The sequence below is a fragment of the Phoca vitulina genome, unplaced genomic scaffold (genome assembly GCF_004348235.1).
Source record: "Phoca vitulina isolate PV1807 unplaced genomic scaffold, GSC_HSeal_1.0 scaffold11, whole genome shotgun sequence".
Taxonomy (NCBI): domain Eukaryota; kingdom Metazoa; phylum Chordata; class Mammalia; order Carnivora; family Phocidae; genus Phoca; species Phoca vitulina.
In genome coordinates, this window is record NW_022589714.1 from 45,711,052 (window position 1) to 45,725,377 (window position 14,326).

A 14,326-nucleotide genomic window follows, 5' to 3' on the forward strand; every position below is an offset into this window, starting at 1 on the left:
AAATATTACCTGTAAAGGTGCAGACAGGAAGATGAGCTGGGCTGAATGCCTAGGAAAAGACTAGATCGGGAAAATTCTAAAGGGCCAAGAGCTTGGCTTATCTTTGGATCTGTAGTACCAGCTGCAAACCTTGTTCCAGGCACTAGGGAGCTGAGAGCTGAGAGTGAAGAACTCCAAAATCAAGTATTTTTTTTCCCCCCAAATCAAACTTAGAGCTAGAGTCTCCAGGCATACTATGAGGCTACACACTACTCCCAGCAGAAGCTAAGAGATCAGACTCTGAGGATAGGATGCCTGGGTTCGAATCCTGATTCTATGACTCACTAGCCTTGGGACCTTGGGCAAGTGACCTAATGTCACTGTACCTCGGCGTCTCCATCTTTAAAACAGGCATAAAACCAGAACTTACCTCACAGGGATATTGTGAAGATTAAATGAGACAATATATGGAAAACCCTTTGAACAGGGCCTGGCAATCTGGTAAGTACTAAGTAAGTGTCAGCTTATTTATTTTCTGCTGCAGAGTGGGAGGTTGACGTGAGTCACTAGAGAGTCACCTCGTTCTTCTCATCAAGAGGATTCAGGAGCAGGGTTTCCTATCCAAGGCTGGAACCTAGAAAAAGAGCCCCACTTATGTTGCCTTTTGTTCCCTGGCTGGAGTCAAGAGGAAAAAGTACCAGAGGTCGGCAGGAAACCTGGCACCATTGGTGGCAGTGCCTCGGGTACCTCAGCACTGCTCCCACCATTGCCCTTGGTCATTCCCAAGGTGCCACTGCAAGGAGTGTCAGATGACTGGGGGGGAGGAGGCGGGGACGGGTGACAGGTTAGACAGACAGGCCAGCCCCAATATGCTTGCGGGCTTTCCTTCAGGGAGCTGAATCTGCCATGCCATTCTCTCTACATTTACTTTAAAGGCATCACTAAGTTGGAGCGCCTGGGTGGCTCAGTCGTTAGGGTCCTGGGATCGAGTCCCGCATCGGGCTCCCTGCTCAGCGGGAAGCCTGCTTCTCCCTCTCCCACTCCCCCTGCTTGTGTTCCCTCTCTGTGTGTCTCTCTGTCAAATAAATAAAAAAAATCTTAAAAAGGTATCACTAAGTAATCCTGAATAAAAGGCAGCTGTTTTTTGGTACCATGACATTAGGAATGATAACTTACATTTTTTCCTTTTCTAGCCCTCTTACAGGCCCAGCAGTTCCTATTTCTTGTACCTAATTCTCCCCAATATGTTTCTATTTACCCCTTATAATATTATGCATTCTTAAGTTTCCTTCCAAATGCTATGCAATATGCTGTTCGTTTTACATGGCCACAGCTTCCCAGAATGATCACACACAGGAAAATATGGTGCATCAATATCCACATTTACAAGTAAAAGCAGCACTTTAATAGAGTCAACAACATTAGAGAGCTAAAACCCCACCCTTCCAATGCTCTCTCTTTACAACTGAGCTCCAAGGACTCATTTTATTTCCATCTGCAAGGCAAAATATTCATTTGGAGTGGACCCAATAGTTAGGCTTGTGGATGAGATGCTATGGTTTCTTGAATTACTAGACTCTCACTTAGAGAATAAGCAATCATGGTCCAATGACTCTCACTTCCTAATTTAATAGCCTGTGGAAATTTTCCTTACAGGATGGGGAGAAAAAAAGTAACTGCCATCAACTTGGTGTTAAACACTGCTAACTTCATCTCTATGAGCCAAAGAGCAGAAGATACCTTGAGGGAGGCAGTGACAGGAAGAAGGGAAAGGAGGCTAATGCATGTGAGGATGCAGTACAGGCTGGCCTGATTGAAGTTTCTCTGGATCTTTCCCCCATGTGCTCTGGACCTTCCTGACAGGGGTGCTGGAAATGTCACTTTTTTTTTTTTTTTTTTTAGCTTTGTTGATGACATTTCAAAAACAACCCTCTCAATAAATACAATGAAGTTATGTCCGGAATTAAAAACTTTCTATATATGAGCTAATTAAAGAAAAAAAAACCTCACAAGGCTTTTTGTTTTATAATGGTCCCTTCCTCTGATTTTAGTATAATTTTGGAAATCTTTCCATAATTTCCTCCCTCAAGTGTACAAAAATAGCTTTCAAAGGAGACTCAATCCAAGTGATTTTTATGACTGATTAGGTCTTGGCTTAAAGAGGGGCATTATAAAGTGTAGTTTCCACTAGGAAATTTTTCCTGAAAGCAACACTGAAGAGAAAACATACTTCCTGAACAGTTATGCTGGAACCTAAAGGTTTCAGAACATGATTACACAAAAAGTTCTGAAATCCATCTGTGAAATTAATTTATGTATTCCTTCATATGGGCAAATAAGATTAACACCGTCAAATAACAAAATCCCCTCCACTGTTTCTCAAAAAGTAAATTTCAAGTCTTATCATGTTATGTTATTCTCAGAAGGAAAGTCCTCAAATGATGCGTCAGACTAGAAATTCCTGTGGTGCACTTATGCACCGTTACTAAGTTTAAATGCTTTTTAAATTCAACTTACTGGCAAAACTGTATACTTAGGAGCACTAAATAAGCACACTGTGAGACAGAGAGAAAAGACTAAACTAAAAGACTGTGACAAACTGGGACAAGAACATAGTCAAACAGGCAAGGACTATTCAAGGATCTGGTTAAAAGCAAGCTGGACTCAGATGCTTTCAGTAAATCAAGAGCTATTTATTAAAATGCCTATTATGGATAGGGAGCACAGGAGAGAAAGGGTAGAATAATATACATTCAGATCCTTCCTAAAAACAAAAACACTCATCTCTACCATGTGTGCTCTGGCACTGGGGGGGGGGGGGGGGGGGTTGAATATGGCTCCCCCAGAAGTGTTTTTCTGGCAAGTTTCTTAATCTCTCTGAGCCTCAGTTTCTCAATCTGCAAAACAGGGACAATAAAACCCATCAGTCCCCACAGAATTAAGTGAGACAAAACAGGGAAAGTGTTTCTCGTTATATGTCAATACATGTTATTTCCTTTCCCATCATATACTGTCAAGAAAGCTGTATGTCAGAAGTAGTAAAATGCAGCATTCTACCTGGAAAGGGTCTGTCTTCATCACCCCCATGCAGAGGAACTCCCTTATTTTCTGGCATATACTTCTTGGTAATGGGCAAGGACATCAGCCGGATGTGATGGATGAGTGAGCGCCAGGTGTGAGCTCCAGAAAGCACCGGTTCAGGTGGTAATGGGCTGAAAGGTTGAATCACAAAGTAGGCAGTGAGCAAGATTAATCCCAGGGTTACAAGGACCTACAAGGAAAGACAGGGAAAGGATTAATAATTGTCCCAGCAAACAAAATACTTTAATGCCAAGAAAAAAACCCGCCTCTTCTATTTCCAACGTGCCTTAGGAACTGATCCATTTTCATAAACAAGCCATTTACATTCACTTTTTTTTAATTTTTATTTATTTATTATTATTATTATTATTATTATTTTTTTACATTCACTTCTGAAAGCACTGAAAGTTTGAGAACTATGAGGACTGCAAGGCTCACCAAGCTTCTATCATACTACCTGGGGCTATTAAAAATTATACACAAATACAGTTTAAAATACACACAAATACAGTTTAACTATAAATATATAGCTTTTCTTCTAGGATATTTAACAAAATAGTCAAATTTCCTAGTAACACACAGTTACGAGAGCAAAGGCCAATTTATTCACAGAAAAACTAAGGTTTAGTGGTAGAATCAGTGGACAGTAGTTTTTGGGGAGAAAGTTGAAGAGTTTATGCTCTGTAAGGTATCTCCACATCAGAACACATTTTTACCTTATAAATAGCTATCAGGAGAGGGTACTGGGGTGGCCCCCTCTGAGGTTCATTCTTTTCCAGCAGCTGTCGGATAAATTTTTCAATTGCCTTCTCTGACATGCCACACTGATGGCCCGTTTGTCTCACCAAATCAACAGTCTCTGAAAGTTTGTCATAAATGCTGAGCTCATTGGCAGCTAGATCCATGTCTTCCAATACAAAATCCCTGGGAGAAAGAAAATAAATGTAAAAAGGACGGTTTCTTTCAAGTACTTCCACCTCAAAGCTCCTTCCTTTAGAACAGTGCTTCCTGACCATCTGTTGGGCAGGACCAGCTTTGTGTTTTTCCTAATCCACCGCAGGCCAATGTTTTTGTAAAACAAAATCTATGTCTAGACAATGTCAAGTTAGTGCTACACAGCTTTTAGGTGTTCCTTAATTGTGGGCTGGTAACAAACTGTTTATAGACCTGCACTGGTTCCCAAACACTTTGAGGAGCACTAGTCTAGAGCACAAACAAATCCCTAATGGGACTCTGAAACACTAGTACCAAAATGATTTCTGAAACTAATCACAAGAGGTCTGCTACTGGTAATTTACTTAAATAAAAAGAAACACAATATGGAGTGTTGTTGATGTTATTTCTTTGCATTTACATCAGATACGCCTTTTAGGAACATAAGAGGAGGAACTAATCACTGAAAGCAAGATTTACTGCGGGGAACACGCTGATACGCTTTGTTATTGGCAGAGCAAGAATTTCAAGCAACACAAAAACCATGGCACTGGGACTCTTCAGACCTTGTAGGCTGCAGTCCTCAAGCTTTTCCGCAAATATGATTTGAGACAATAAAGAGCCTTTTATCTGTATTTTACATACTTAAAAGACCTAAGGATCTTTGATTTCAAAATTCAATTTTTCTCACAGTTACTTCAAAGCCAAATTGTTTCACAGTGGCCACAGAACAAAAGGTAAAAACTAGTGAAGTAGAATACATTTGTAAAATGCAGTTAAATTTAAATTTAGAGTGCTTGTGCTACAAAACAGTATTTTCCTTCACTTACAGAAGAAAAATTGTGCTTGGGATTTATGTTCTCTTCTATTGGTCTTTTTTTCCCTTAAATGTAGAGGTCCTCTTGTCTCACATATCTCATCCCCAAAGTGCTTCTAACCCCAAAAAGCACTGACTGGGTACAATTCTATTTTTTCAGTAAGGAGATGCTGCCACCTGTAGAGCAGGGACAACAGTCCTGGAGCTCAGCGGAGAAAAGCAGGCCCGCAGTGCCACCAGCCAGCGAGCACCTCAGCCTATCTCCCCTTCCAGCAGCGCCTCCCGAGGACTGTCTGGTCCTCTTTATGACTGTTAACCCTTTAGTTCACTAGTTTTGAAGTGTGCCTACACATTAGAATCACCTAGAGAGTTTTTAATGAACGCTCATACCAGGGCCTCAACCCAAACCAATTAAATCAGAATCAGACTTTTAATGGTGAATTAATAGGCAGGGAATCTAGACTTTAAGGAATTGGCTGGGGGAGGGGAGAAACCCCCCACACCTAATGAGGCTAAATCCCTTCCCCAAAGTCTTTGCTCTTGCTCAGTGTGTTTTTTATAGGCCATCTAGCCTTTCATTTCAAGGTTCAGATAAAAGGATGGGTAAACTCTATTTAAAAATGTGTATTTTCAACCAATGGTGCTGGGACAACTAGATATCCACATGCAAAAGAATGAAGTAGGACTCTTTCTTCTACCATACACAAAAATTAACTCAAAACAGATCAAAGACATAAACTTAAGAACTAAAACTATAAACTAAATCCTTAGAAGAAAACATAGGGGGAAAATCTTCATGACACTGGATTAGGCAATGGTTTCTTAGATATGGCACCAAAAGCATAAGCAGCAAAAGAAAAACTAAATTGGACTACACTAAAATTTAACAATTTTTGTACTGTAAATGATACCTTTTAGGAAAGTGAAATGACAACCCACAGAATGGGAGAACATATCTGCAAACCATATATCTGATAAGAGATTGATATTCAAAGTACATAAAGAATTATTACAACCAATAATAAAAAGATGGCCCAATTTTAAAATGGGGAAAGGATGTGAATAGACATTTCTCCAAAGACGATACAGAAATGGCCAATAAATTCATGAAAAAATGTTCAACATCATTAGCTATCAGGGAAATACAAATCAAAACCACAATGAGACACCACTTCACAACCACTGGAATGGCTATAATAAAAAAATAAGATAATAAGGTGGCAAAGATATCGAGCACCTAGAACCCTTGTACATTGCTGGTGAGAATATAATACGGTGCAGCTGCTTTGGAAAAGTTTGACAGTTTCTCAAAAATTTAAACACAGTTATGATACGATCCAGTAATTCCACTTGTAAGTATGAACCCAAGAGAATTTAAAACATATTTCCACACAAAAACTTGTATACAAATATCCAAGCAGCATTATTCATAATAGCTCCAAAATAGAAGCAAGCCAAATGTCCATAAACTACTGAATGGATGGATAAAATGTGGTATATCCATACAATGAAATATTATTGGACAATAAAAAGGAATAAAATATTGATCCATGCTACAACATAGGTGAACCTTGAAAATATTATGCTAAGAGGAAGAAGAGAGTCACAAAAGATCACATAAGACTGCATTAATAAAATGCAAAAAGTCAAGAATAGAGGCAATCTATAGAGACAGGAAATAGATTAATCAGTGGTTATCCAGTGGAGGGAGAGGAGATGAATGAAGAGTGGCTGTTAGTAGATACAGGGTTTCTTTCTAGAGTGACAAAAATGTTCTAAACTTAAATTGTAGTGATAGTCGCACAACTTTGTGAATATACTAAAAATATACACTGAATTGTACATTTCAAATGGGTAAATTTTATGGTATATAAAGCTCCATAGAGACGTTTTTAAAATGTGTATTTACAGAATTTGAACATACGCCTGTTGTGGCATTTATTACACTACACTGCTATGATCTGGCTGAGTCACTTGGTCTGTTTCCGCATCCAAAAAATAAAAAGGACTGAACTAGGAGATTTGCAAAGTTCCCTCTAGCTCTAAAATTTTAAGAGCAGATGAGGACTTCAGGAGGTAGAAAAACTCAATTCATTAGAAATTAAAGACTTATATGCATTCCTCTATTACCGCTTCCTGTTATGCCATCCTATATGCCAGGCACCGTGCTAAGTACTCTAGAAACATTATCTTAGTAAATCATCACAGCAACCCCAGAAGGTAGGTGTGACTTTTTTTTTATCAAGTTTAATTTTAATTCCAGTATAGTTAACATACAGTGTTCTACCAGTTTCAGGTGTACAATATGATGATTCAACAATTGTATATATTACTCAGTGCTCATCATGGTTAAGTGTACTCTTAAGCCCCTTCACCTATTTCCCCCATCCCCCCACCAACCTCCCCTCTGGCAACCATCAGTTTGTTCTCTATAGCTAAGAGTCTGTTTCTTGGTTTGTCTCTCTTTCTTTGCTTTCTTTGTTTTGCCAAAAGGTAGGTGTGATTAATCCCATTTCACAGATATTGAAACTAAGGCTCAGAAAGGTTCCGTAACTTGCTGGGATGTGAAGTCAAGTGTGCCTGACTTCAGGATTGATGCTTTTAACCTTTATGCATGCTGCCTTCCTTACCAAGTATTTTCCTATTCTGAGCTGGCAGTGTGAAAACCACAACACCGTGTCCCTCAATTATCACAACTTAGTGGTTGAGAACTGGAAAAGTGATCAACTACAATGATTCCTGGAAAAAGAATAAAGCAGTAACTTATTACAATATTTTTCACATTGTGATTTTGTGAATAGTGATTCCAGAGACAGCATTTTTCTGTTGAAATTAACAGACATTCTATAAGCAAGCAAGGATAATGTTCAAACAAACTACAATTAATTACCTAACAATATCCAGTCAAAATCCATTAAAATTCAGTAAAGGACCAGAAAAGAGAGGAGTCAGAATTCTAGAAAAAATTCCAGTAAATAATTTGAAACTGTTGGAAGGTGGGGCACATGTAGGTATCCCTCAGGCAGCAGAGAACATCACATTATTGTGAACTGTGAAGGGAACAGAAGTGCAAGTGAGGAGAACTACCCACCATTGTAAACCTCTGCCTACTTCTAATACACATAAACATCTCATCAAACCCCCCGTTTGTACTGCAAAAACAATATGGTGTTTTTTTTAATAATTCAAGTATACAATGGTATTATGATACTGAATATATTTCTGCAAACTGTACACCCTTCTTCCTTGAGATTCTGACACATTTCCCAAATTACTGGAAGGGTCATTACTAATAATTTCATAAAGTTTCTAAGAGCACATAGGAATCTTTATAATAAGCCCTCCTTTTGGCTTTGGTTAGACCAGTGGTCCTCAACTGGGGGCGATTCAGGACAGGGGACATTTGGAAAGTCTGGAGACATTTTTGATGGTCACACTGGAGGGGTACTGGCATCTAGTAGCTATGATGTTAATAAACCACACAAAAAATATCCCTTTGGGTTGGGATTTCATACTAGCAAAGCAGCTCCCTTGCTGTGATCTGAAAGTCAGCCCTCAACACAAGGATTTGCATTAAAAAAAAAAAAAATCTTGTCCCTAAAAAAAAGAAATCAAACACAAAGTCATGGCTAAGCATCAAGCACGAGGGGACTGACTGAAATCAGCTGAGCCTTGATGGCAATTCCTTTACCTCCAGAAAGAAAGAAGATCCAACTCTGGCAGGAATGAGCTTTGCCACAGAGGGAAGTTCCAAAGAGTGAGCTTGACTTCTAACACTGGCTTATACCTGCAAGGGCACAGGCAGGGTCACTAGCAGAATTAGGAAAATCAAGGTATCATGCACCACCCTCAACATAATGAATTGCTAGAACCTCTGGGAGTGGGATCCAGGTGCACAAGTATTCCAACTCTTCCCTGTTGAGTAAAGGCACACCCCCAATTAGGAGACACTGCTTTAGAATACCAGTTCTCAAGTAGGGATGAGTTTGCTCCCCAGCGGACATGTGGCAATGTCTGGAGACATTTTAGATTGTCACAACTGGAGGGGCACCACTAGCATCTAGTGGGTAAAGACCAAACATCCTACAAGGACAGCCCCCCCCACAACAAAGAACTGTCCCACTCAAACTGCTAAGGGTGCTAAGGTTAAGAAATTCTGCTTTCAAGGGAGGCTGGGGTGGAGGTGAGGGGGGAGGTAAGCCCCAGGAGGCTGTTCACTTCTGAAGGAGCATCTCAGGAATAGAAGGAAGCCACTGACAGCTCTGATGAGATGTTCTCCACAATTCCTTCTGGGTCTCAAGTCTAGGAAAAAAACAGGACAGAGGCATAGCTCATAGAATGACTCTGATAGAACTTATCAATAAAAATGTTTAAAGCAGAAAACAGGTTAAGAGGTCACACTGAATGTAAACTTCTGCTTTGCCCTGTCTGATACAGAATTCCTTCATGGTTATAAATATGTCCTAAACACTGATTTGACATCACCCTGGAGGTTCTCAGTTTTCCAAACTAAACAGCTATGCCAAGTTAGGCAACTCTGAGATGCCATACTGATGCATCTAGCTAAAACATGAAAGGGGAAATGCTATAGTTCAAAAAAGAAAGTTTCAAAAGCCCATCTAAATATGTCCTAATCTTCAAAAGTGGGGACAATATCCCGAGTAATACTAAATTTTCTTTTTCTGGTACTAGGTTCTTTAGTGCTATGCTAGCTATGCAGCATGATAATCCATTCCTTAGTGTTATGAACAAATTCCATTCTCTTTTATCCAGTGATTCCCATTAACTGAAGATGTTCTACTAAAATGAAAAAAATGCAGCCTTTGGGTTGTAATAAAAACCGCTAAGAAAAAATAAACATCATATTTAAAGGAAAAATAGTTGATGAACATTAAAACAATAGGACTTAAAAGAGCAGGAATTTAAAAATGTAGAAGTGCTCAAAATTTACAGCTAAGGGAATTCTACTTTTTTGCAGTTTTAGCATCACTTGACTAAGTCCTCTTTCTGGACATCTTTGTCCAGTGAAACTTGGTGAGTCTGATACTTTCTTCATTCACTGAAAATATGCCTCTTCCACTTTTTCCAATCGCTTATTTTGAAAAATTTCAAGCCTCCAGAAAAACGGAAATACTACAATAAACACTTGTATATCCTTCCCTTAGATTGATTGTTAACGTTTGGCCAAATTTGCTTTACCTGTCTCCTCTCTGCTTTTGCCAGAACCATTTAAAAATCAGTTGTGACACATTATGAAATCACTTCTAAATATTTCAGCATGCATCTCCTCAGAATAAGGACACTGCTCTACTTAATCATAAGCAAAATTATCATACCTACTAAAATAACTCACTAAGGTTACCTAATATCCACTCTATAGTCAAATTTCTGTTAAAAAAAATGCCCTATAGTTTTTTAGAAACGCAGGATCCAAACAATAGTCACACATCACAACTAGCTGTCATATCTCTTTGGTCTATTTAAATCTAGAACAGATCCTGGCTTTTTTTTTTTTTTTGTCCTTTATGATATGAACATATTTGAAGCAGTAAGCCCCACATTTTAAAACTTATTTTTACCTGGTCTTATCCTCACCTTTTCTAGTTTCTACCATTAAAACAACAACAAACCCTTCCTCTCTAGAATTCCAGTGCTCATGTTTTCCCTCCCTTCATAGCCAAGCTCCTTAAAAAAAAAAAAAAAAAAAAAAAAGGCATTACTTCACCTTTTTTCTCAGGTCTCCATTTCTTTATTAACCTCTTGAAATTGTATTTCTGCCCCGCTCACACCGATATTGCTCTCACTCAGGCCACCAATAGCTCTCTACATGCCAAGTCCAAAGGATGTTTTCTCAACTATCACCTTACCTGACCTCTCTGCAAAAGCTGCTGCTGCTATCCATTTTCTCCCTCAAGTGCTCTCAAACCTTGGCATAATTCTCCTTTCTCAGAGACTATACCCCTGAATGTTGGTATTCATCACATTTGTCCTTGATCTTCTCATTCCCTCCATGGCTTTAACCACCATCTATTAGTGATTCCCAAATCTCTTCTCCAGTCTACAACTTTCCAGAACTCCAGACCCATCCATCTATCTATCTACCAGACACCCTGGCCAAAATTTCTTACTGTCCCCTATATGTAATGTGTCCGTAACTGACTATTTTCCCCCCGCAACCCATTTCTCCTACCATATTCTGCTTTGTAATTACTGGAAACACCAGTTCTCCAAATTTAAAACCTCTCTTCCTTCTTCCTCAAACACACTGATGAACCAATCACTAAATCCTCAATTCCACCCCCTGTATAGTTCCCACATTCATCATCTCCTCTTTAGCTCTACATAATGGCAGTTAAGGCCCTCAACATCTCTCCCATGGACCATCACAAAGATGTAATTAATCTCTATACTTCCAGTCCTCCTTCTCCTCTCCAATCCATCCTCTACTCTCTCCACAAATCTTTCTGAAACACAAATTGGTTCACGTTACTCATCTATTTAAAGCAACTTCTTTGAGGGGCTCCCGGGTGGCACAGTTGGTTAAGTGTCCGACTCCTGATTTTGGCTTAGGTCATTTCCTCAAGGTTGTGAGATCAAGACCTGCGGCCTAGTGTGGAGCCTGCTTAAGATTTTCTCCCTCTCAAATAAATAAATAAACAAATAAATAAAATAAAGCAACTTCCTTCAATCCCCATGCCCTGCTGTGGAACAATGTAGACAGTGGGTTAGGAAGGCAATGGAGTTGGAAAAAGCTGGACAATTATTTGATCTTCCATCTACTATGCAGCCATGAGATACTACTTAATCTAAGCCTCAGAGTTTTCATTATTTTATAAAATGGGGATAATTGTGTCTTTCTAACACTGTTGTTCAGGGATTACAAGATGAATGTAAAACATGTGTCCCAATACCCAAATTTAATACTTAATAATTGTTATAAGATGAAGTCCAAATTACTTAGCATGGCCCTTTATGACCTGGTCACTGCTCACCTGTTCAGTCTCATTTCCCATTCCTTCCTCACATGCTTCACTGACATACCATTTCATATCTTTTTGCTTTTGTACAAATAATTTCCTCTGCCTACAAAGTCTAGCTCCCATGCTTTTCAAATGAGTGAACTCCTTATTCCAGCCTTGATGTTTGTCCTTTGAACCTTAAACACAACTCGATCACTCTGTATTATACCTATTTCCATGTCTCCTCACACTAAATTGTTTCTTGTGTTAAAAAGAAAATCACAGGCCCCAAATGGTGTCCCTTAGGTTAAGTCAGTAAACCAAGACTTAACACCTAACCTAACTACAGTTTCAAACCCCCTAGAACTTTAACCAGTCAACATGGAATTTCTGGTCAGCGCTAGAAAATTTACTGATAGAACTCATCCCATTCCCCTTAGGAGAGTGACCTTGCCTAATTAAAAAAAAAAAAAAAAAAAAAGCCTTTATTCTACTCTCTCTACCTTTTTTTAAGATTTTATTTATTTTAACTTATGTGTTATTATTTTTTTAGGTTTATTTATTTGACAGAGAGAGAGGACCAGCAGGGGGAGCGGGAGCAGACTCCCCACTAAGCATGGAGCCCAATGCCGGGCTTGATCCCAGGACCCTGGGATCATGACCTGAGTGGAAGGCAGCCGCTTAACTGACTGAGACACCCAGGCGCTCCCTAATTATTTTTGGAGAGAAGGGGGGGAGGGGGAGAAGGAGAATCTCAAGCAGACTCCCTGCTGAGTGTAGAACCCAACACAGGGATCAATCTCACAACCCTGAGATCATGACCTGAGCCAAAATCAAGAGTTGGACACTTAACTGGTTAAGCCACCCAGGCGCCTCTCTACCTTTAAAAACCTTTCCTTTTCTGTAGCCCTTAGGAGCTCCCCTCTACTTGCTAGACTGGATGCTGCCTAATTAATGAATTGATTAATAAAGCCAATTATATCTTTAAAATTTACTCATTTAAATTTTTGTTACTTAACACTTGAAACCAAAGATAAATGGAGAAAATAACAGAAGAAACTAAAAACAGGCATGGAAATTCACCTCAGGAACATGGAACCTGATCAATGTCTACTAAGCAAATTTATAAAAGAAAGGACCTAAGGTGATCATTCTTTTCCCAAACTAATTTACCTAACGCTTTATTCATTTTACCTTTTATTCTTATTCTTAAAAATATATCAACCTAAGAAGGATTTAGATGAGTAGATTAGGAACCTCCCATTTAGACAATCTGTGGTGGTGTAGGGCAGCTGTAGAGGAACAGGGATTCAAACTGGGTCTTGAAAGTTGTTTTGGTCCAAAGCAGAAAGGCCTAACTGGGCAAACAGGATTACTCTTTGGTACGCAAGTTGGACTATGTGAACTTCTGTCAAACCTTCAATGTAGCAAAGTTGCATTTGGGTTGTTCTTTAGAAAAGAAATTGTGATAAACTCAAATACACACTTTTATTAAGGGAGAAATGCCGATAGAGGATTCCACCATGGGAAAACCAAATGGCAACCAGAAAAAGTCAGAATAATAAGTATCTGGGAGTAGTTTCTACTATAAAATGACAACTAAATATTTTAAATGTATTCGCGAATACCAAGGCTATGCAGGCTCTTAAACAGGAAAAGGTGTGACAGGATTAATGGTCTTAAGACACTATGGAACACGGGGCAGGCGATTTTTGCACTAAAAGGTGATTACAAACAAGTTCATCGGGTCAATAAACCAAGTCATACAACTTTCTGAAATTCTAGATGCTACGGTTATCATATACCAAATCCGCACTTAAAAGAAAAAAAAAATTCTTTGACAATTATTAGAAAAAGATGTTGGGGGGAGCGGGAAATCTACTCCCAATATACAAAAAAATTAGAAATCCGTCAAAAGGGCAGTGAAATCTAGACTTTGCTGGCGCCAATCGTGTTTTGGACACTGCCGTGACGCCTGCGAAACAGGTTCAAGCAGGGTCAACCTCGCTTTGCTCGGCCCCACGGAGCCAAGGAAAGAAAAGAGGTCTTAAGGGAGTCGATCCTGGCGGGGGCGCGGAGGGCGAAGTTGCCGGGGCTACAGTCTGCGAAACACCTGAGGCTCAGGAAAAGGGTTTGCGCAGGGGCAAGGGGCTGCGCGAGGATGTCACAGACGGGCGCGCCGGTGAGGCTGTCACAGCGCGGCCTCCCCCCTCCCGGCCTCGGGCCCCAGTCACTCACATGCGGGGCCCGCGCCCCCTCGGGCTCCTCCCGCCTCGGGGACAGCTGCCGCCGGGCGAGGAGGGTAAGCCGACAACTTCCTGCTTCCGGGCGCGCAACCCGGAAGCAACTCCCACGCCACAGGCGAGGCCGCGCGCTCTAGGGTAGCTCCTTCTTCACGCCCCGCGCTTACGTCAGAAACAACCCGCGACGTTGCCGCGCGCGCCAGCGCGCGAGCAACTCCCGCGAGATCTGGAGAGCACGGGTTCTTGCTCCCCCTGGCGTCAGGTTTTTCCTGTTCGGTAGATTTCAGTCCATGCCGGGGTCTGTCCTCTGGCTG

General features: G+C 40.3%; 1 protein-coding gene across 5 annotated transcripts in view; it reads right to left on the reverse strand.

Moving 5' to 3' along the window:
• CUNH6orf89 (chromosome unknown C6orf89 homolog) overlaps positions 1–14,184 on the reverse strand; it is a 37,699-nt gene extending 23,515 nt beyond the window's left edge. Inside the window, exons 1-6 of one of the 5 annotated variants that reach the window (XM_032409915.1) lie at positions 14,008–14,184; positions 9,069–9,112; positions 8,502–8,597; positions 7,701–7,860; positions 3,777–3,984; positions 3,037–3,250 (exon numbers count right to left, since the gene is read on the reverse strand). In XM_032409915.1, the coding sequence (XP_032265806.1) occupies positions 3,037–3,250; positions 3,777–3,965 (403 nt within the window). In that variant the 5' untranslated portion in view covers positions 3,966–3,984; positions 7,701–7,860; positions 8,502–8,597; positions 9,069–9,112; positions 14,008–14,184. Of the gene's footprint in view, positions 1–3,036; positions 3,251–3,776; positions 3,985–7,700; positions 7,861–8,501; positions 8,598–9,068; positions 9,113–14,007 lie in introns of those variants that run through there. The other 4 variants (XM_032409914.1, XM_032409912.1, XM_032409913.1 and 1 more) reach the window with 4 other exon arrangements.
• Between the last annotated feature and the right edge of the window lie 142 nt (positions 14,185–14,326).